Raw genomic sequence first — 21,819 nt, forward strand, 5'->3', positions numbered from 1 at the left:
TTCCATTAAGGTCAATTATGAATTTATAACTTGTGGCTTTTTGTGTCTCTCTAGCGATGGATCAGCTGTGGTCAACGTCAGGATGGTGTTCCACAACTCCACTTCTGTTTCTAGTGAGGATGTCGTCCTGAGTGATTTCAAAGCCATGCTGAACTCCACACTATCAAAATTCCCCAACTCTGTAACAGTGCAGAACGTCACCTACGAACGTACGTTCTCCTTTCTTATCGAACCTGAACAATTCACTGATACACAGATATACTGTAATGACTCCTGAGATGGAAAGCATTAGGTTGTTGCATATCTCAGCATGTTAAGAAGCTGGATTTGGAGCACAGGATCAGCCATGATACAGCACCCCTCTAGCAGATAGGGTTAAAAAGCCATGTTCAAAGCACAACAGTGGCAGCTTGTCGGTACTACGTTTTGAAGCCCAGGCATTTTGATCAGTAACCCAGAGCCTTAATGCTGGAAGCACCAGTGTCCATTGCTAATGAAATCTGTAACTCCATCATACTGAAGCACATTTCTTTTTATCCACAGCGATTTCAAACACCTCCTTCGCAGTTCTCGTTACATTCAGCATCAGTAGCATCAGCATGCCGGAGGATCCTGCCCTGAGGAACGACACCTACACCCAAGTGAAGGTCCTCATCAATGACACTGTGAGTGACCATCACCATGTGTTAGCAGATTATCTTCCTCTGATTCACCTGGACACTTAATATCATACATTTAATATCTTGATTGTTTTTCCAGGTAAACACAGTTCTAAATAATTCTGGGACGCAGCGTCCAGTGGAACTCACTTCCTACAACTTCAAGTAAGTTCCTGCAGAAGATTGCAGTTCTAAAATTTAATCTGTGAAATTCCTATTGTGAAGTCATTTGGACCATGACATTATTGCTTTCTCTTCATTATAGGAGTTTAGGGGATCAAGTTACTGGTTACATGGAATACAGTTTACAAAGCCTCCTCAGTCAGCCTGAGAACGGTAGGTTACACCACATTTTGTTCACCTCACTCTACAGAACTATCTGTATTTCCTCTGTAGTGCCTCGCCACTGCCTCAAACTGAACACAAGGATGCGGAAAAGTGAAGTAGTGCTCACACAAGGGCTTATTGGGATTTTTGTGGTGGGGTGAACGTGGGTGAGTGTGTGTGTGGTTGTGTGCGTTAGTGTGTGTAAGAGAGAGATAGTGGGGTGTGTCCTCGGCATCTTCAGTCTCGTGGTAAAAGGAAGGATGGCTGAGGGACCAGGAGGGGAGCAGTTTGAGGCAGAGGACAGACTTGAGTTTTGGTGGATGTCCTCGTCCTCGCTTACAGGTGCTTCTGCCTGTGAGGGAGAACAAAGAGATATGTTCAATTAGTGGAGTCAGAATCGCGCTCCCTTCTGCAGGCACCACGGCTTCCTTTTATACACATCGATCTCCTCAAGGAAATTGAGGAGCAGCCGTACTCCTGTTCAGGCTCCAGCCGTGTCTCATTACTCTGCCCTGCCCTTCTCACGTGTGGTTTATTGACTTTCCACAACACCGGTGCTGAACTGCCGCTGTCCGTTCAGCACCATGCAAACATCAACATCAACATGTCGTTTTCAGACCGTTGTTCCTGTAGAGGGCATGCTGGCGTCAGTTGGTCACACGTCTTGCTAATGATTCTTAACTTATGAATGTTCTATTAAATCACACTGTAACTAACATTCTTCTCTTGTAGACACATCTCCAACACTTACTCCAACTACTACGCTGGTACAGACTTCTCCAGGATCTCCAACCACAATGTACGATTTATTTCTTGTATCGTATTTAAGGAAGATTTATATTTCCATTAAGGTCAATTATGAATTTATAACTTGTGGCTTTTTGTGTCTCTCTAGCGATGGATCAGCTGTGGTCAACGTCAGGATGGTGTTCCACAACACCATTTCTGTTCCTAGTGGGGATGTCGTCCTGAGTGATTTCAAAGCCATGCTGAACTCCACACTCTCAAAATTCCCCAACTCTGTAACAGTGCAGAACGTCACCTACGAACGTACGTTCTCCTTTCTTATCGAACCTGAACAATTCACTGATACACAGATATACTGTAATGACTCCTGAGAGGAAGAGCATTAGGTTGTTGCATATCTCAGCATGTTAAGAAGCTGGATTTGGAGCACAGGATCAGCCATGATACAGCACCCCTCTAGCAGATAGGGTTAAAAAGCCATGTTCAAAGCACAACAGTGGCAGCTTGTCGGTACTACGTTTTGAAGCCCAGGCATTTTGATCAGTAACCCAGAGCCTTAATGCTGGAAGCACCAGTGTCCATTGCTAATGAAATCTGTAACTCCATCATACTGAAGCACATTTCTTTTTATCCACAGCGATTTCAAACACCTCCTTCGTAGTTCTCGTTACATTCAGCATCAGTAGCATCAGCATGCCGGAGGATCCTGCCCTGAGGAACGACACCTACACCCAAGTGAAGGTCCTCATCAATGACACTGTGAGTGACCATCACCATGTGTTAGCAGATTATCTTCCTCTGATTCACCTGGACACTTAATATCATACATTTAATGTCTTGATTGTTTTTCCAGGTAAACACAGTTCTAAATAATTCTGGGACGCAGCGTCCAGTGGAACTCACTTCCTACAACTTCAAGTAAGTTCCTGCAGAAGATTGCAGTTCTGACATTTAATCTGTGAAATTCCTATTGTGAAGTCATTTGGACCATGACATTATTGCTTTCTCTTCATTATAGGAGTTTAGGGGATCAAGTTACTGGTTACATGGAATACAGTTTACAAAGCTTCCTCAGTCAGCCTGAAAACGGTAGGTTACACCACATTTTGTTCACCTCACTCTACAGAACTATCTGTATTTCCTCTGTAGTGCCTCGCCACTGCCTCAAACTGAACACAAGGATGCGGAAAAGTGAAGTAGTGCTCACACAAGGGTTTATTGGGATTTTTGTGGTGGGGTGAACGTGGGTGAGTGTGTGTGTGGTTGTGTGCGTTAGTGTGTGTAAGAGAGAGATAGTGGGGTGTGTCCTCGGCATCTTCGGTCTCGTGGTAAAAGGAAGGATGGCTGAGGGACCAGGAGGGGGGCAGTTTGAGGCAGAGGACAGACTTGAGTTTTGGTGGATGTCCTCGTCCTCGCTTACAGGTGCTTCTGCCTGTGAGGGAGAACAAAGAGATATGTTCAATTAGTGGAGTCAGAATCGTGCTCCCTTCTGCAGGCACCACGGCTTCCTTTTATACACATTGATCTCCTCAAGGAAATTGAGGAGCAGCCGTACTCCTGTTCAGGCTCCAGCCGTGTCTCATTACTCTGCCCTGCCCTTCTCACGCGTGGTTTATTGACTTTCCACAACACCGGTGCTGAACTGCCGCTGTCCGTTCAGCACCACACAAACAGTCGTATTCAGACCGTTGTTCCTGTAGAGGGCATGCTGGCGTCAGTTGGTCACACGTCTTGCTAATGATTCTGAACTTATGAATGTTCTATTAAATCACACTGTAACTAACATTCTTCTCTTGTAGACACATCTCCAACACTTACTCCAACTACTACTCTGGTACAGACTTCTCCAGGATCTCCAACCACAATGTACGATTTATTTCTTGTATCGTATTTAAGGAAGATTTATATTTCCATTAAGGTCAATTATGAATTTATAACTTGTGGCTGTTTGTGTCTCTCTAGCGATGGATCAGCTGTGGTCAACGTCAGGATGGTGTTCCACAACACCATTTCTGTTCCTAGTGGGGATGTCGTCCTGAGTGATTTCAAAGCCATGCTGAACTCCACACTCTCAAAATTCCCCAACTCTGTAACAGTGCAGAACGTCACCTACGAACGTACGTTCTCCTTTCTTATCGAACCTGAACAATTCACTGATACACAGATATACTGTAATGACTCCTGAGAGGAAGAGCATTAGGTTGTTGCATATCTCAGCATGTTAAGAAGCTGGATTTGGAGCACAGGATCAGCCATGATACAGCACCCCTCTAGCAGATAGGGTTAAAAAGCCATGTTCAAAGCACAACAGTGGCAGCTTGTCGGTACTACGGTTTGAAGCCCAGGCATTTTGATCAGTAACCCAGAGCCTTAATGCTGGAAGCACCAGTGTCCATTGCTAATGAAATCTGTAACTCCATCATACTGAAGCACATTTCTTTTTATCCACAGCGATTTCAAACACCTCCTTCGCAGTTCTCGTTACATTCAGCATCAGTAGCATCAGCATGCCGGAGGATCCTGCCCTGAGGAACGACACCTACACCCAAGTGAAGGTCCTCATCAATGACACTGTGAGTGACCATCACCATGTGTTAGCAGATTATCTTCCTCTGATTCACCTGGACACTTAATATCATACATTTAATGTCTTGATTGTTTTTCCAGGTAAACACAGTTCTAAATAATTCTGGGACGCAGCGTCCAGTGGAACTCACTTCCTACAACTTCAAGTAAGTTCCTGCAGAAGATTGCAGTTCTGACATTTACTCTGTGAAATTCTTATTGTGAAGTCATTTGGACCATGACATTATTGCTTTCTCTTCATTATAGGAGTTTAGGGGATCAAGTTACTGGTTACATGGAATACAGTTTACAAAGCTTCCTCAGTCAGCCTGAGAACGGTAGGTTACACCACATTTTGATCACAGTTCAGTTATTTTTGGAGCATTGATCCTGTAGAGGGCATGCTGGCGTCCCTTCATCACACGTCTTGCTAATGATTCTGAACTTATGAATGTTCTATTAAATCACACTGTAACTAACATTCTTCTCTTGTAGACACATCTCCAACACTTACTCCAACTACTACTCTGGTACAGACTTCTCCAGGATCTCCAACCACAATGTACGATTTATTTCTTATATCAACATTTTGTATTGCACATTTCACACATGCATCTGTAGTTTGATGATTTTTAACAGATTTTTTCATGGTTTTACCTCTGTAGAATTGGATCAGCTGTAATTCAAACCAAGCTGGTGTTCAACGTGTCCTCACCTGGTACCATTGAGAATGTGCTCCCCGGAATGATCAAAAGCATGATAAAATATCCACGCCAAAATGTCAGTGAGGCTTTGAGCTTAATGCAGATTCTGTTGCTGTCTGCATTCCCAAACCTCGCTGAGCCTCTAGGAGTTCTGGACTACAGTTACGAGAGTATGTTCTAATTTATTTCACGCAGTACATTTCAACATAATTTATTGTTGCTTTTTAATGCAATCTGTAACTCCATCTTACAGAAACACATTTCATTTATTCCACAGAGATTTCAGACACCTTCCTTGTGGTTAACATTACATTCACAATCAAAAATATCATCATGCCAGAAAACCCAGAGCTTAGGGATGGCACTTACACCCAAATGAAGAACATCATCAACAACGCTGTGAGTGTCTAGCACCATGTTACAGATAATATTCCTCTGATCACAATTTATTTTGATCTCCAACCAATTTTTTACCTCAGCATAAATTGTCACAGACTTTTGTCTAAGAAACAACTTATTTTATTGTCACATCTTCATCAGTTATTTCATACAATCCCAGATGCAAGATTAAAAAGCCAGTTCCTCATGTCTGAAGCCTGATGCTGTGCAATTGTATTTGTTATAAATGTTTTCTTACTTGTATTGGCCTGGGATGTTATAAAAAATATTATTCTGTTTGTTCTCCACAGATAAATTATCTTACAGAGGCACAGCTAGTTGAACCCATTACCTACAATTTCCTGTAAGTTCCTGCAGAAGATTGCAGTTCTGACATTTAATCTGTGAAATTCCTATTGTGAAGTCATTTGGACCATGACATTATTGCTTTCTCTTCATTATAGGAGTTTAGGGATCAAGTTACTGGTTACATGGAATACAGTTTACAAAGCTTCCTCAGTCAGCCTGAGAACGGTAGGTTACACCACATTTTGTTCACCTCACTCTACAGAACTATCTGTATTTCCTCTTGCTAATGATTCTGAACTTATGAATGTTCTATTAAATCACACTGTAACTAACATTCTTCTCTTGTAGACACATCTCCAACACTTACTCCAACTACTACGCTGGTACAGACTTCTCCAGGATCTCCAACCACAATGTACGATTTATTTCTTGTATCGTATTTAAGGAAGATTTATATTTCCATTAAGGTCAATTATGAATTTATAACTTGTTCCTGTTTGTGTCTCTAGCGATGGATCAGCTGTGGTCAACATCAGGATGGTGTTCGAAAACTACACTTCTGTTCCCAGTTCTTTTGCAGATATAAAGAACTTGAATAATTCTGTAAACTTCTCTGATTCTCTAACAGTGCTGAGCTCCAGCTATAACAGTAATTTTAGTTTTTAATTCACTTAACTTCATTAAGTTAATTTTCTATTTCTAATGCAATCTGAAACTCCTCAATTATAATGAAGCACATGTGATTTATTCCACAGAGATTTCAGACACCTTCCTTGTGGTTAACATTACATTCACAATCAAAAATATCATCATGCCAGAAAACCCAGAGCTTAGGGATGGCACTTACACCCAAATGAAGAACATCATCAACAACGCTGTGAGTGTCTAGCACCATGTTACAGATAATATTCCTCTGATCACAATTTATTTTGATCTCCAACCAATTTTTTACCTCAGCATAAATTGTCACAGACTTTTGTCTAAGAAACAACTTATTTTATTGTCACATCTTCATCAGTTATTTCATACAATCCCAGATGCAAGATTAAAAAGCCAGTTCCTCATGTCTGAAGCCTGATGCTGTGCAATTGTATTTGTTATAAATGTTTTCTTACTTGTATTGGCCTGGGATGTTATAAAAAATATTATTCTGTTTGTTCTCCACAGATAAATTATCTTACAGAGGCACAGCTAGTTGAACCCATTACCTACAATTTCCTGTAAGTTCCTGCAGAAGATTGCAGTTCTGACATTTAATCTGTGAAATTCTATTGTGAAGTCATTTGGACCATGACATTATTGCTTTCTCTTCATTATAGGAGTTTAGGGATCAAGTTACTGGTTACATGGAATACAGTTTACAAAGCTTCCTCAGTCAGCCTGAGAACGGTAGGTTACACCACATTTTGTTCACCTCACTCTACAGAACTATCTGTATTTCCTCTTGCTAATGATTCTTAACTTATGAATGTTCTATTAAATCACACTGTAACTAACATTCTTCTCTTGTAGACACATCTCCAACACTTACTCCAACTACTACGCTGGAACAGACTTCTCCAGAATCTCCAACCATAATGTACGAGTCATTTCTTATAACGTATTTAAGGAAAATCACTGTTGTTTAATGTCTGTTATATATTTATAAATTCTGTCTTTTTGTGTTTCTCTAGCGATGGATCAGCTGTGGTCTACGTCAGGATGGTGTTCGAAAACTACACTTCTGTTCCCAGTTCTTTTGCAGATATAAAGAACTTGAATAATTCTGTAAACTTCTCTGATTCTCTAACAGTGCTGAGCTCCAGCTATAACAGTAATTTTAGTTTTTAATTCACTTAACTTCATTAAGTTAATTTTCTATTTCTAATGCAATCTGAAACTCCTCAATTATAATGAAGCACATGTGATTTATTCCACAGACATTTCAAACACCTCCTTTGAAGTTAACATTACATTTGTCATCAGTAACATCAACAATCCAGAGAACCCTGAGCTGAGGAACAATGCCTATGTCCAAGCAAAGACCATCGTCAATAACGCTGTAAGTCTACATCACTGTGTGTATACCAAATGTTTATTTCTGACCAGAAGTGATGCCTGGAATTGATCATAAAATCCAGTACATCAATGAATGGTATTTATTCCTACAGGTAAACACACTTCTAACTGGAACTAATGTAGTAACATTTGCACCCAATACCTCAAGCTTCATGTAAGTCTAAGTTTTAGAGATTTCTGTTCTACAATAGGCAAGTTTTGCAGTAATTTGTTTCCTGACATCGTTTTCTCCTTTTCTCAACAGGACCTCAGGAAGTCAAATTATTGGTTATATGGTATATAATATGAATAACATCCAGGATAAAGGGACTGGAAACGATACTGGTATGTTATACCACATGTGGTTTATTGACTTTCCACAACACGGTGCTGAACTGCCGCTGTCCGTTCAGCACCATGCAAACATCAACATCAACATGTCGTTTTCAGACCGTTGTTCCTGTAGAGGGCATGCTGGCGTCAGTTGGTCACACGTCTTGCTAATGATTCTTAACTTATGAATGTTCTATTAAATCACACTGTAACTAACATTCTTCTCTTGTAGACACATCTCCAACACTTACTCCAACTACTACGCTGGTACAGACTTCTCCAGGATCTCCAACCACAATGTACGATTTATTTCTTGTATCGTATTTAAGGAAGATTTATATTTCCATTAAGGTCAATTATGAATTTATAACTTGTTCCTGTTTGTGTCTCTCTAGCGATGGATCAGCTGTGGTCAACGTCAGGATGGTGTTCCACAACTCCATTTCTGTTCCTAGTGAGGATGTCGTCCTGAGTGATTTCAAAGCCATGCTGAACTCCACACTCTCAAAATTCCCCAACTCTGTAACAGTGCAGAACGTCACCTACGAACGTACGTTCTCCTTTCTTATCGAACCTGAACAATTCACTGATACACAGATATACTGTAATGACTCCTGAGATGGAAAGCATTAGGTTGTTGCATATCTCAGCATGTTATTACAGCTGGATTTGGAGCACAGGATCAGCCATGATACAGCACCCCTCTAGCAGATAGGGTTAAAAAGCCATGTTCAAAGCACAACAGTGGCAGCTTGTCGGTACTACGGTTTGAAGCCCAGGCATTTTGATCAGTAACCCAGAGCCTTAATGCTGGAAGCACCAGTGTCCATTGCTAATGAAATCTGTAACTCCATCATACTGAATCACATTTCTTTTTATCCACAGCGATTTCAAACACCTCCTTCGCAGTTCTCGTTACATTCAGCATCAGTAGCATCAGCATGCGGAGGATCCTGCCCTGAGGCGACACCTACACCCAAGTGAAGGTCCTCATCAATGACACTGTGAGTGACCATCACCATGTGTTAGCAGATTATCTTCCTCTGATTCACCTGGACACTTAATATCATACATTTAATATCTTGATTGTTTTCCAGGTAAACACAGTTCTAAATAATTCTGGGACGCAGCGTCCAGTGGAACTCACTTCCTACAACTTCAAGTAAGTTCCTGCAGAAGATTGCAGTTCTAAAATTTAATCTGTGAAATTCTATTGTGAAGTCATTTGGACCATGACATTATTGCTTTCTCTTCATTATAGGAGTTTAGGGATCAAGTTACTGGTTACATGGAATACAGTTTACAAAGCTTCCTCAGTCAGCCTGAGAACGGTAGGTTACACCACATTTTGTTCACCTCACTCTACAGAACTATCTGTATTTCCTCTGTAGTGCCTCGCCACTGCCTCAAACTGAACACAATGATGCGGAAAAGTGAAGTAGTGCTCACACAAGGGTTTATTGGGATTTTGTGGTGGGGTAAATGTGGGTGAGTGTGTGTGGTTGTGTGCGTTAGTGTGTGTAGAGAGAGATAGTGGGGTGTGTCCTCGGCATCTTGGTCTCGTGGTAAAAGGAAGGATGGCTGAGGGACCAGGAGAGCAGTTTGAGGCAGAGGACAGACTTGAGTTTTGGTGGATGTCCTCGTCCTCGCTTACAGGTGCTTCTGCCTGTGAGGAGAACAAAGAGATATGTTCAATTAGTGGAGTCAGAATCGCGCTCCCTTCTGCAGGCACCACGGCTTCCTTTTATACACATCGATCTCCTCAAGGAAAGTGAGGAGCAGCCGTACTCCTGTTCAGGCTCCAGCCGTGTCTCATTACTCTGCCCTGCCCTTCTCACGCGTGGTTTATTGACTTTCCACAACACGGTGCTGAACTGCCGCTGTCCGTTCAGCACCACACAAACAGTCGTATTCAGACCGTTGTTCCTGTAGAGGGCATGCTGGCGTCAGTTGGTCACACGTCTTGCTAATGATTCTGAACTTATGAATGTTCTATTAAATCACACTGTAACTAACATTCTTCTCTTGTAGACACATCTCCAACACTTACTCCAACTACTACGCTGGTACAGACTTCTCCAGGATCTCCAACCACAATGTACGATTTATTTCTTGTATCGTATTTAAGGAAGATTTATATTTCCATTAAGGTCAATTATGAATTTATAACTTGTTCCTGTTTGTGTCTCTAGCGATGGATCAGCTGTGGTCAACGTCAGGATGGTGTTCCACAACACCATTTCTGTTCCTAGTGAGGATGTCGTCTGAGTGATTTCAAAGCCATGCTGAACTCCACACTCTCAAAATTCCCCAACTCTGTAACAGTGCAGAACGTCACCTACGAACGTACGTTCTCCTTTCTTATCGAACCTGAACAATTCACTGATACACAGATATACTGTAATGACTCCTGAGAGGAAGAGCATTAGGTTGTTGCATATCTCAGCATGTTAAGAAGCTGGATTTGGAGCACAGGATCAGCCATGATACAGCACCCCTCTAGCAGATAGGGTTAAAAAGCCATGTTCAAAGCACAACAGTGGCAGCTTGTCGGTACTACGTTTTGAAGCCCAGGCATTTTGATCAGTAACCCAGAGCCTTAATGCTGGAAGCACCAGTGTCCATTGCTAATGAAATCTGTAACTCCATCATACTGAAGCACATTTCTTTTTATCCACAGCGATTTCAAACACCTCCTTCGCAGTTCTCGTTACATTCAGCATCAGTAGCATCAGCATGCGGAGGATCCTGCCCTGAGGAACGACACCTACACCCAAGTGAAGGTCCTCATCAATGACACTGTGAGTGACCATCACCATGTGTTAGCAGATTATCTTCCTCTGATTCACCTGGACACTTAATATCATACATTTAATGTCTTGATTGTTTTTCCAGGTAAACACAGTTCTAAATAATTCTGGGACGCAGCGTCCAGTGGAACTCACTTCCTACAACTTCAAGTAAGTTCCTGCAGAAGATTGCAGTTCTGACATTTAATCTGTGAAATTCCTATTGTGAAGTCATTTGGACCATGACATTATTGCTTTCTCTTCATTATAGGAGTTTAGGGGATCAAGTTACTGGTTACATGGAATACAGTTTACAAAGCTTCCTCAGTCAGCCTGAGAACGGTAGGTTACACCGCATTTTGATCACCTCACTCTACAGAACTATCTGTATTTCCTCTGTAGTGCCTCGCCACTGCCTCAAACTGAACACAAGGATGCGGAAAAGTGAAGTAGTGCTCACACAAGGGTTTATTGGGATTTTTGTGGTGGGGTAAATGTGGGTGAGTGTGTGTGTGGTTGTGTGCGTTAGTGTGTGTAAGAGAGATAGTGGGGTGTGTCCTCGGCATCTTCGGTCTCGTGGTAAAAGGAAGGATGGCTGAGGGACCAGGAGGGGAGCAGTTTGAGGCAGAGGACAGACTTGAGTTTTGGTGGATGTCCTCGTCCTCGCTTACAGGTGCTTCTGCCTGTGAGGGAGAACAAAGAGATATGTTCAATTAGTGGAGTCAGAATCGCGCTCCCTTCTGCAGGCACCACGGCTTCCTTTTATACACATCGATCTCCTCAAGGAAAGTGAGGAGCAGCCGTACTCCTGTTCAGGCTCCAGCCGTGTCTCATTACTCTGCCCTGCCCTTCTCACGTGTGGTTTATTGACTTTCCACAACACCGGTGCTGAACTGCCGCTGTCCGTTCAGCACCACACAAACAGTCGTATTCAGACCGTTGTTCCTGTAGAGGGCATGCTGGCGTCAGTTGGTCACACGTCTTGCTAATGATTCTTAACTTATGAATGTTCTATTAAATCACACTGTAACTAACATTCTTCTCTTGTAGACACATCTCCAACACTTACTCCAACTACTACTCTGGTACAGACTTCTCCAGGATCTCCAACCACAATGTACGATTTATTTCTTGTATCGTATTTAAGGAAGATTTATATTTCCATTAAGGTCAATTATGAATTTATAACTTGTTCCTGTTTGTGTCTCTCTAGCGATGGATCAGCTGTGGTCAACGTCAGGATGGTGTTCCACAACTCCACTTCTGTTCCTAGTGAGGATGTCGTCCTGAGTGATTTCAAAGCCATGCTGAACTCCACACTCTCAAAATTCCCCAACTCTGTAACAGTGCAGAACGTCACCTACGAACGTACGTTCTCCTTTCTTATCGAACCTGAACAATTCACTGATACACAGATATACTGTAATGACTCCTGAGAGGAAGAGCATTAGGTTGTTGCATATCTCAGCATGTTAAGAAGCTGGATTTGGAGCACAGGATCAGCCATGATACAGCACCCCTCTAGCAGATAGGGTTAAAAAGCCATGTTCAAAGCACAACAGTGGCAGCTTGTCGGTACTACGGTTTGAAGCCCAGGCATTTTGATCAGTAACCCAGAGCCTTAATGCTGGAAGCACCAGTGTCCATTGCTAATGAAATCTGTAACTCCATCATACTGAAGCACATTTCTTTTTATCCACAGCGATTTCAAACACCTCCTTCGTAGTTCTCGTTACATTCAGCATCAGTAGCATCAGCATGCCGGAGGATCCTGCCCTGAGGAACGACACCTACACCCAAGTGAAGGTCCTCATCAATGACACTGTGAGTGACCATCACCATGTGTTAGCAGATTATCTTCCTCTGATTCACCTGGACACTTAATATCATACATTTAATGTCTTGATTGTTTTCCAGGTAAACACAGTTCTAAATAATTCTGGGACGCAGCGTCCAGTGGAACTCACTTCCTACAACTTCAAGTAAGTTCCTGCAGAAGATTGCAGTTCTGACATTTAATCTGTGAAATTCCTATTGTGAAGTCATTTGGACCATGACATTATTGCTTTCTCTTCATTATAGGAGTTTGGGGATCAAGTTACTGGTTACATGGAATACAGTTTACAAAGCTTCCTCAGTCAGCCTGAGAACGGTAGGTTACACCGCATTTTGATCACCTCACTCTACAGAACTATCTGTATTTCCTCTGTAGTGCCTCGCCACTGCCTCAAACTGAACACAAGGATGCGGAAAAGTGAAGTAGTGCTCACACAAGGGTTTATTGGGATTTTGTGGTGGGGTAAATGTGGGTGAGTGTGTGTGTGTGTGTGGTTGTGTGCGTTAGTGTGTGTAAGAGAGAGATAGTGGGGTGTGTCCTCGGCATCTTCAGTCTCGTGGTAAAAGGAAGGATGGCTGAGGGACCAGGAGAGCAGTTTGAGGCAGAGGACAGACTTGAGTTTTGGTGGATGTCCTCGTCCTCGCTTACAGGTGCTTCTGCCTGTGAGGGAGAACAAAGAGATATGTTCAATTAGTGGAGTCAGAATCGTGCTCCTTCTGCAGGCACCACGGCTTCCTTTTATACACATCGATCTCCTCAAGGAAAGTGAGGAGCAGCCGTACTCTGTTCAGGCTCCAGCCGTGTCTCATTACTCTGCCCTGCCCTTCTCACGCGTGGTTTATTGACTTTCCACAACACGGTGCTGAACTGCGCTGTCCGTTCAGCACCACACAAACAGTCGTATTCAGACCGTTGTTCCTGTAGAGGCATGCTGGCGTCAGTTGGTCACACGTCTTGCTAATGATTCTTAACTTATGAATGTTCTATTAAATCACACTGTAACTAACATTCTTCTCTTGTAGACACATCTCCAACACTTACTCCAACTACTACGCTGGTACAGACTTCTCCAGGATCTCCAACCACAATGTACGATTTATTTCTTGTATCGTATTTAAGGAAGATTTATATTTCCATTAAGGTCAATTATGAATTTATAACTTGTGGCTGTTTTTGTCTCTCTAGCGATGGATCAGCTGTGGTCAACGTCAGGATGGTGTTCCACAACTCCACTTCTGTTCCTAGTGAGGATGTCGTCCTGAGTGATTTCAAAGCCATGCTGAACTCCACACTCTCAAAATTCCCCAACTCTGTAACAGTGCAGAACGTCACCTACGAACGTACGTTCTCCTTTCTTATCGAACCTGAACAATTCACTGATACACAGATATACTGTAATGACTCCTGAGAGGAAGAGCATTAGGTTGTTGCATATCTCAGCATGTTAAGAAGCTGGATTTGGAGCACAGGATCAGCCATGTTACAGCACCCCTCTAGCAGATAGGGTTAAAAAGCCATGTTCAAAGCACAACAGTGGCAGCTTGTCGGTACTACGGTTTGAAGCCCAGGCATTTTGATCAGTAACCCAGAGCCTTAATGCTGGAAGCACCAGTGTCCATTGCTAATGAAATCTGTAACTCCATCATACTGAAGCACATTTCTTTTTATCCACAGCGATTTCAAACACCTCCTTCGTAGTTCTCGTTACATTCAGCATCAGTAGCATCAGCATGCGGAGGATCCTGCCCTGAGGAACGACACCTACACCCAAGTGAAGGTCCTCATCAATGACACTGTGAGTGACCATCACCATGAGTTAGCAGATTATCTTCCTCTGATTCACCTGGACACTTAATATCATACATTTAATGTCTTGATTGTTTTTCCAGGTAAACACAGTTCTAAATAATTCTGGGACGCAGCGTCCAGTGGAACTCACTTCCTACAACTTGAAGTAAGTTCCTGCAGAAGATTGCAGTTCTGACATTTACTCTGTGAAATTCCTATTGTGAAGTCATTTGGACCATGACATTATTGCTTTCTCTTCATTATAGGAGTTTAGGGGATCAAGTTACTGGTTACATGGAATACAGTTTACAAAGCTTCCTCAGTCAGCCTGAGAACGGTAGGTTACACCACATTTTGTTCACCTCACTCTACAGAACTATCTGTATTTCCTCTGTAGTGCCTCGCCACTGCCTCGAACTGAACACAATGATGCGGAAAAGTGAAGTAGTGCTCACACAAGGGTTTATTGGGATTTTTGTGGTGGGGTAAATGTGGGTGAGTGTGTGTGTGGTTGTGTGCGTTAGTGTGTGTAAGAGAGAGATAGTGGGGTGTGTCCTCGGCATCTTCGGTCTCGTGGTAAAAGGAAGGATGGCTGAGGGACCAGGAGAAGAGCAGTTTGAGGCAGAGGACAGACTTGAGTTTTGGTGGATGTCCTTGTCCTCGCTTACAGGTGCTTCTGCCTGTGAGGGAGAACAAAGAGATATGTTCAATTAGTGGAGTCAGAATCGTGCTCCCTTCTGCAGGCACCACGGCTTCCTTTTATACACATCGATCTCCTCAAGGAAAGTGAGGAGCAGCCGTACTCCTGTTCAGGCTCCAGCCGTGTCTCATTACTCTGCCCTGCCCTTCTCACGCGTGGTTTATTGACTTTCCACAACACCGGTGCTGAACTGCCGCTGTCCGTTCAGCACCACACAAACAGTCGTATTCAGACCGTTGTTCCTGTAGAGGGCATGCTGGCGTCATTTGGTCACATGTCTTGCTAATGATTCTGAACTTATGAATGTTCTATTAAATCACACTGTAACTAACATTCTTCTCTTGTAGACACATCTCCAACACTTACTCCAACTACTACGCTGGTACAGACTTCTCCAGGATCTCCAACCACAATGTACGATTTATTTCTTGTATCGTATTTAAGGAAGATTTATATTTCCATTAAGGTCAATTATGAATTTATAACTTGTGGCTGTTTTTGTCTCTAGCGATGGATCAGCTGTGGTCAACGTCAGGATGGTGTTCCACAACTCCACTTCTGTTCCTAGTGAGGATGTCGTCCTGAGTGATTTCAAAGCCATGCTGAACTCCACACTCTCAAAATTCCCCAACTCTGTAACAGTGCAGAACGTCACCTACGAACGTACGTTCTCCTTTCTTATCGAACCTGAACAATTCACTGATACACAGATATACTGTAATGACTCCTGAGAGGAAGAGCATTAGGTTGTTGCATATCTCAGCATGTTAAGAAGCTGGATTTGGAGCACAGGATCAGCCATGATACAGCACCCCTCTAGCAGATAGGGTTAAAAAGCCATGTTCAAAGCACAACAGTGGCAGCTTGTCGGTACTACGTTTTGAAGCCCAGGCATTTTGATCAGTAACCCAGAGCCTTAATGCTGGAAGCACCAGTGTCCATTGCTAATGAAATCTGTAACTCCATCATACTGAAGCACATTTCTTTTTATCCACAGCGATTTCAAACACCTCCTTCGCAGTTCTCGTTACATTCAGCATCAGTAGCATCAGCATGCCGGAGGATCCTGCCCTGAGGAACGACACCTACACCCAAGTGAAGGTCCTCATCAATGACACTGTGAGTGACCATCACCATGTGTTAGCAGATTATCTTCCTCTGATTCACCTGGACACTTAATATCATACATTTAATATCTTGATTGTTTTTCCAGGTAAACACAGTTCTAAATAATTCTGGGACGCAGCGTCCAGTGGAACTCACTTCCTACAACTTGAAGTAAGTTCCTGCAGAAGATTGCAGTTCTGACATTTACTCTGTGAAATTCTTATTGTGAAGTCATTTGGACCATGACATTATTGCTTTCTCTTCATTATAGGAGTTTAGGGGATCAAGTTACTGGTTACATGGAATACAGTTTACAAAGCTTCCTCAGTCAGCCTGAGAACGGTAGGTTACACCACATTTTGATCACAGTTCAGTTATTTTTGGAGCATTGATCCTGTAGAGGGCATGCTGGCGTCCCTTCATCACACGTCTTGCTAATGATTCTGAACTTATGAATGTTCTATTAAATCACACTGTAACTAACATTCTTCTCTTGTAGACACATCTCCAACACTTACTCCAACTACTACTCTGGTACAGACTTCTCCAGGATCTCCAACCACAATGTACGATTTATTTCTTATATCAACATTTTGTATTGCACATTTCACACATGCATCTGTAGTTTGATGATTTTTAACAGATTTTTTTTCATGGTTTTTACCTCTGTAGAATTGGATCAGCTGTAATTCAAACCAAGCTGGTGTTCAACGTGTCCTCACCTGGTACCATTGAGAATGTGCTCCCCGGAATGATCAAAAGCATGATAAAATATCCACGCCAAAATGTCAGTGAGGCTTTGAGCTTAATGCAGATTCTGTTGCTGTCTGCATTCCCAAACCTCGCTGAGCCTCTAGGAGTTCTGGACTACAGTTACGAGAGTATGTTCTAATTTATTTCACGCAGTACATTTCAACATAATTTATTGTTGCTTTTTAATGCAATCTGTAACTCCATCTTACAGAAACACATTTCATTTATTCCACAGAGATTTCAGACACCTTCCTTGTGGTTAACATTACATTCACAATCAAAAATATCATCATGCCAGAAAACCCAGAGCTTAGGGATGGCACTTACACCCAAATGAAGAACATCATCAACAACGCTGTGAGTGTCTAGCACCATGTTACAGATAATATTCCTCTGATCACAATTTATTTTGATCTCCAACCAATTTTTTACCTCAGCATAAATTGTCACAGACTTTTGTCTAAGAAACAACTTATTTTATTGTCACATCTTCATCAGTTATTTCATACAATCCCAGATGCAAGATTAAAAAGCCAGTTCCTCATGTCTGAAGCCTGATGCTGTGCAATTGTATTTGTTATAAATGTTTTCTTACTTGTATTGGCCTGGGATGTTATAAAAAATATTATTCTGTTTGTTCTCCACAGATAAATTATCTTACAGAGGCACAGCTAGTTGAACCCATTACCTACAATTTCCTGTAAGTTCCTGCAGAAGATTGCAGTTCTGACATTAATATGTAAAAGAAAATCTCACTGTGAAATCATTTGTACAATAACAATATTGCTTTCTGTGAATAATAGGAGTTCAGGGGATCAAGTTAACGGCTACATGGAATATAGTTTTGAACAAATCCCCAGTCAGACTGCAAATGGTAGGTTACACCACAATTTAATAACCTTGCTCTGATAAAAACTGTATTTCCTCCTGCCAGTGTATCTGAACTTATGGGTGATTTATTAAATTAACCTGTCAATAAATGTCTTCTGATGTAGACAATAAGGTCCTAAAGCAACCGTCTACAGAATCTCCAACCACGACGATTTAACATTTTCTTTATATCATATTTTAGGAAAATTTTGCTTTACTATTGATTCCTGTGATGCATTTATAAGTTCTGGCTCTTTCTGTACTCTAGTGATGGATCAACACTTAATCCAACTACACGTCTGGAACAGACTTCTCCAGAATCTCCAACCATAATGTACGAGTCATTTCTTATAACGTATTTAAGGAAAATCACTGTTGTTTAATGTCTGTTATATATTTATAAATTCTGTCTTTTTGTGTTTCTCTAGCGATGGATCAGCTGTGGTCTACGTCAGGATGGTGTTCAAAACTACACTTCTGTTCCCAGTTCTTTTGCAGATATAAAGAACTTGAATAATTCTGTAAACTTCTCTGATTCTCTAACAGTGCTGAGCTCCAGCTATAACAGTAATTTTAGTTTTTTTAATTCACTTAACTTCATTAAGTTAATTTTCTATTTCTAATGCAATCTGAAACTCCTCAATTATAATGAAGCACATGTGATTTATTCCACAGACATTTCAAACACCTCCTTTGAAGTTAACATTACATTTGTCATCAGTAACATCAACAATCCAGAGAACCCTGAGCTGAGGAACAATGCCTATGTCCAAGCAAAGACCATCGTCAATAACGCTGTAAGTCTACATCACTGTGTGTATACCAAATGTTTATTTCTGACCAGAAGTGATGCCTGGAATTGATCATAAAATCCAGTACATCAATGAATGGTATTTATTCCTACAGGTAAACACACTTCTAACTGGAACTAATGTAGTAACATTTGCACCCAATACCTCAAGCTTCATGTAAGTCTAAGTTTTAGAGATTTCTGTTCTACAATAGGCAAGTTTTGCAGTAATTTGTTTCCTGACATCGTTTTCTCCTTTTCTCAACAGGACCTCAGGAAGTCAAATTATTGGTTATATGGTATATAATATGAATAACATCCAGGATAAAGGGACTGGAAACGATACTGGTATGTTATACCACACATTTAGTACTACAGTGTTCTTAAACTGTATAACTTCTATTTATTCATTAACAATTGACCTTTTTTATGTTCAAATCCACCAATAGAACCAATTTGTTCACTTCCCTCTTCAAATCTGTATTTCCTCTTGCTAATGATTCTGAACTTATGAATTTTTATTCAATCACACTGTAACTAACATTCTTCTCTTGTAGACACATCTCCAACACCTTCTCCAACTACTCCTCAGGAGGAGACGTCTTCAGAATCTGCAACTACAATGTATGAGGCATTTCTTTATCTCATATTAAAGGCAGATCTCGATTTTTTATTATTTATTTAATAAATGTGTACATTTTTGTGTTTCTTCAGCGATGGATCAGTTTCGTTCTATGTAGAGTTGGTGTTCAGCAACTCTAGCACTGTTCCTAGTGAGTGTTCGGTCCTCAGGGACATTGAAGCTCTGCTGCAATCTGCTCCCACAAACCCCACTGACTCAGTCACAGTGATATTTTACACCTATGGAGGTACATTCTCTTTTCTTATTGTCCAATACATTTACCTTTAAACATTTAACTGTTCTTTTTTAATGAAATCTGTAGCGTCATCACACTGAAGCCTATTTTATTTATCCACAGAGATTTCGAACACCTCCTTCACTGTAAAAATTATATTCAGCATCAATAACATCAGTATGCCGAAGAACCCTGACCTCAGGAATGACACCTACATTCATTTGGAGAGCATCATCAATAAAACTGTGAGTGTACCATCACCATGTGTTAGCAGATTATCTTCCTCTGACTGCAATTTCTTTTTCCTCATTTATTACCTCATAAATAACCAGAAACTCAGCTTCGTGTGGAAACATTTCAGTATTCATTTAAACAACAATTAAAACAATATGCAGCATATTTAAAGTCCAAGCACTCAATCATAACGATGCACATTTATAGACACACTACAATTGTTGCTCATACAATCACAGGAACACAGAGCCATGCCTTTAGGCAAAGGAAATTATTTGAAGTATCACTCATGATGTGTATATTTTGATCATGAACAGGGCTGCAGTTTACTGCAGTTTATTAAGGAGGAAAGGTGTAGATGAACTAGCGGTCAGCAGGGTGTCAAGGTGTTAAGAGTCAAATCAGCTGAAGACTAAACAAAGATTCAATGCACAATTTAATTAAAACATTTTGATTATGTTAAAATGACTTCTGATCAGTAGATGACAACCACAAAATTAGCTAAATATCCTCATACCAGGTCCTGAAGATAAGTACTAAGTTCTGTGCATGTGTACAAAGTCATTGCTGAGATCCCCTCTCACATCTGGTCTGTTGGTTTTGAAGTCAGGCTGCTTTGTTGATTGAGAGCAAACCCTCTGAAATATTAGATTTTTCTCTGATACATTTGCTGAAAATTCTTTTTGAGATGATAAAGCACAACACTGGTGACAACTGAGCAAAATCTTTTGGAAGAAAAGTGAAAAAATAGTTTTTCATCAAAACCAAGATTGTGGAACATCAAATTAGGGACAGAGGATGTGTTGAATTTGACTTAACCAGATCATCCAGGCATTTCCAGATTTACATTCTGCCAAGACAGTTCAAAAGTGATAACCATAAAAGTGTTCCAAAATCAGACCTAAATTTCACCTCATGGTGGAGTAAGAACATCAGTTCCTCAGTTAGCACATTGGCAGCATTTAGTCCAGATTTATTAAGAATGTTCTTTAGAGCCTGTCGAATCAAAGTGCAGAATTTCACAATTATTTAACAGACAGTTCTGTGGGCTACTATAAAAACTTAGTCAGAAGTAGAAAAAGAAGAGGAAGAGATAGAATTAAGATAGAAAATAGAAAAAAGCCCAGAATTCCTTTGTTGTCTGGGATCATTTCATCTGATCACAGATCCAAGGTGAAAGCTATTTCAGTTTTTAGCAAAGATTTTTTTCTGTAAAATCCATGTGTACATACATATATATTTTTTGTCTTCTTTTTTCTTTTTTTATGTACATATATATATATATATATTATTATATTATATTATTCTGAATCTTATTTTCATACTTTATAATTATACTTAAATATGTGTATATACTTTATACTTTTAAAAATTCATTATTATTTGTATGAAATGTTTTATTTGAATTTGTACCACACCGTAAATAGTTTAAATAACAATAAAAGTCAACTTGGCTTGACACTTTAAAATAAATGTAACGTTATGTTTTTCTTCCAGGTAAACACACTTCTAAATGATTCTGGTGCACCTTCAGTGGAATCTACTTCCTACAACTTCAAGTAAGTTCCTGCAGAAGATTGCAGTTCTGACATTTACTCTGAAATTCATATTGTGAAGTCATTTGTACAATAATATTGGTTTCTCTGAATAATAGGAGTTCAGGGGATCAAGTTACTGGTCACATTATATACAGTTTAGAAGGCTGCCTCCATCAGCCTGAGAACGGTAGGTTACACCACATTTTGATCACCTCACTCTACAAAACTATCTGTATTTCCTCTTGCTAATGATTCTTAACTTATGAATGTTTTATTAAATCACACTGTAACTAACATTCTTCTCTTGTAGACACATCTCCAACACTTACTCCAACTACTACGCTGGTACAGACTTCTCCAGGATCTCCAACCACAATGTACGATTTATTTCTTGTATCGTATTTAAGGAAGATTTATATTTCCATTAAGGTCAATTATGAATTTATAACTTGTGGCTTTTTGTGTCTCTAGCGATGGATCAGCTGTGGTCAACGTCA

At 40.8% G+C, this 21,819-nt stretch overlaps 3 protein-coding genes and 2 long non-coding RNA genes across 5 annotated transcripts in view; all 5 read left to right on the top strand.

The window, feature by feature from the left end:
* Positions 1-5,748, top strand: part of LOC124397032 (mucin-3A-like) — a 30,101-nt gene extending 24,353 nt beyond the window's left edge. Inside the window, exons 29-46 of the mRNA XM_046866488.1 lie at positions 55-209; positions 544-665; positions 760-824; positions 925-995; positions 1,719-1,785; positions 1,882-2,036; positions 2,371-2,492; positions 2,587-2,651; positions 2,752-2,822; positions 3,533-3,599; positions 3,696-3,850; positions 4,185-4,306; positions 4,401-4,465; positions 4,566-4,636; positions 4,794-4,860; positions 4,964-5,172; positions 5,280-5,401; positions 5,692-5,748. Coding sequence (XP_046722444.1) covers positions 55-209; positions 544-665; positions 760-824; positions 925-995; positions 1,719-1,785; positions 1,882-2,036; positions 2,371-2,492; positions 2,587-2,651; positions 2,752-2,822; positions 3,533-3,599; positions 3,696-3,850; positions 4,185-4,306; positions 4,401-4,465; positions 4,566-4,636; positions 4,794-4,860; positions 4,964-5,172; positions 5,280-5,401; positions 5,692-5,748 — 1,828 coding nt within the window. The remainder of the gene's footprint in view (positions 1-54; positions 210-543; positions 666-759; positions 825-924; positions 996-1,718; positions 1,786-1,881; positions 2,037-2,370; positions 2,493-2,586; positions 2,652-2,751; positions 2,823-3,532; positions 3,600-3,695; positions 3,851-4,184; positions 4,307-4,400; positions 4,466-4,565; positions 4,637-4,793; positions 4,861-4,963; positions 5,173-5,279; positions 5,402-5,691) is intronic.
* Positions 5,749-5,845: 97 nt separating this feature from the next.
* On the top strand, positions 5,846-6,235 carry LOC124394777. The gene is made up of 3 exons (XR_006927552.1): positions 5,846-5,914; positions 6,038-6,104; positions 6,199-6,235. It is a non-coding gene; the product is annotated as an uncharacterized LOC124394777 (long non-coding RNA).
* An 800-nt stretch (positions 6,236-7,035) lies between these two features.
* Positions 7,036-9,021, top strand: LOC124397042. The gene is made up of 9 exons (XM_046866500.1): positions 7,036-7,078; positions 7,202-7,268; positions 7,363-7,502; positions 7,609-7,730; positions 7,840-7,901; positions 7,992-8,071; positions 8,292-8,358; positions 8,455-8,609; positions 8,945-9,021. The coding sequence occupies exons 1-9, from the start codon at positions 7,036-7,038 to the stop codon at positions 9,019-9,021; spliced, it is 813 nt and encodes a 270-aa protein (XP_046722456.1).
* Positions 9,022-9,321: 300 nt separating this feature from the next.
* On the top strand, positions 9,322-10,316 carry LOC124378046. The gene is made up of 3 exons (XR_006924146.1): positions 9,322-9,390; positions 10,091-10,157; positions 10,252-10,316. It is a non-coding gene; the product is annotated as an uncharacterized LOC124378046 (long non-coding RNA).
* A 2,940-nt stretch (positions 10,317-13,256) lies between these two features.
* Positions 13,257-21,335, top strand: LOC124397051 (mucin-3A-like). The gene is made up of 26 exons (XM_046866506.1): positions 13,257-13,347; positions 13,708-13,774; positions 13,871-13,997; positions 14,409-14,480; positions 14,575-14,639; positions 14,740-14,810; positions 15,521-15,587; positions 15,682-15,836; positions 16,171-16,292; positions 16,387-16,451; positions 16,552-16,622; positions 16,780-16,846; positions 16,953-17,161; positions 17,269-17,390; positions 17,681-17,733; positions 17,837-17,907; positions 18,029-18,074; positions 18,172-18,237; positions 18,332-18,470; positions 18,579-18,700; positions 18,810-18,871; positions 18,962-19,041; positions 19,251-19,317; positions 19,408-19,562; positions 19,674-19,795; positions 21,282-21,335. The coding sequence occupies exons 1-19, from the start codon at positions 13,257-13,259 to the stop codon at positions 18,405-18,407; spliced, it is 1,683 nt and encodes a 560-aa protein (XP_046722462.1). The 3' UTR covers positions 18,408-18,470; positions 18,579-18,700; positions 18,810-18,871; positions 18,962-19,041; positions 19,251-19,317; positions 19,408-19,562; positions 19,674-19,795; positions 21,282-21,335.
* Positions 21,336-21,819: the final 484 nt, after the last annotated feature.

This window comes from Silurus meridionalis, chromosome 2 (genome assembly GCF_014805685.1).
Source record: "Silurus meridionalis isolate SWU-2019-XX chromosome 2, ASM1480568v1, whole genome shotgun sequence".
NCBI lineage: Eukaryota > Metazoa > Chordata > Actinopteri > Siluriformes > Siluridae > Silurus > Silurus meridionalis.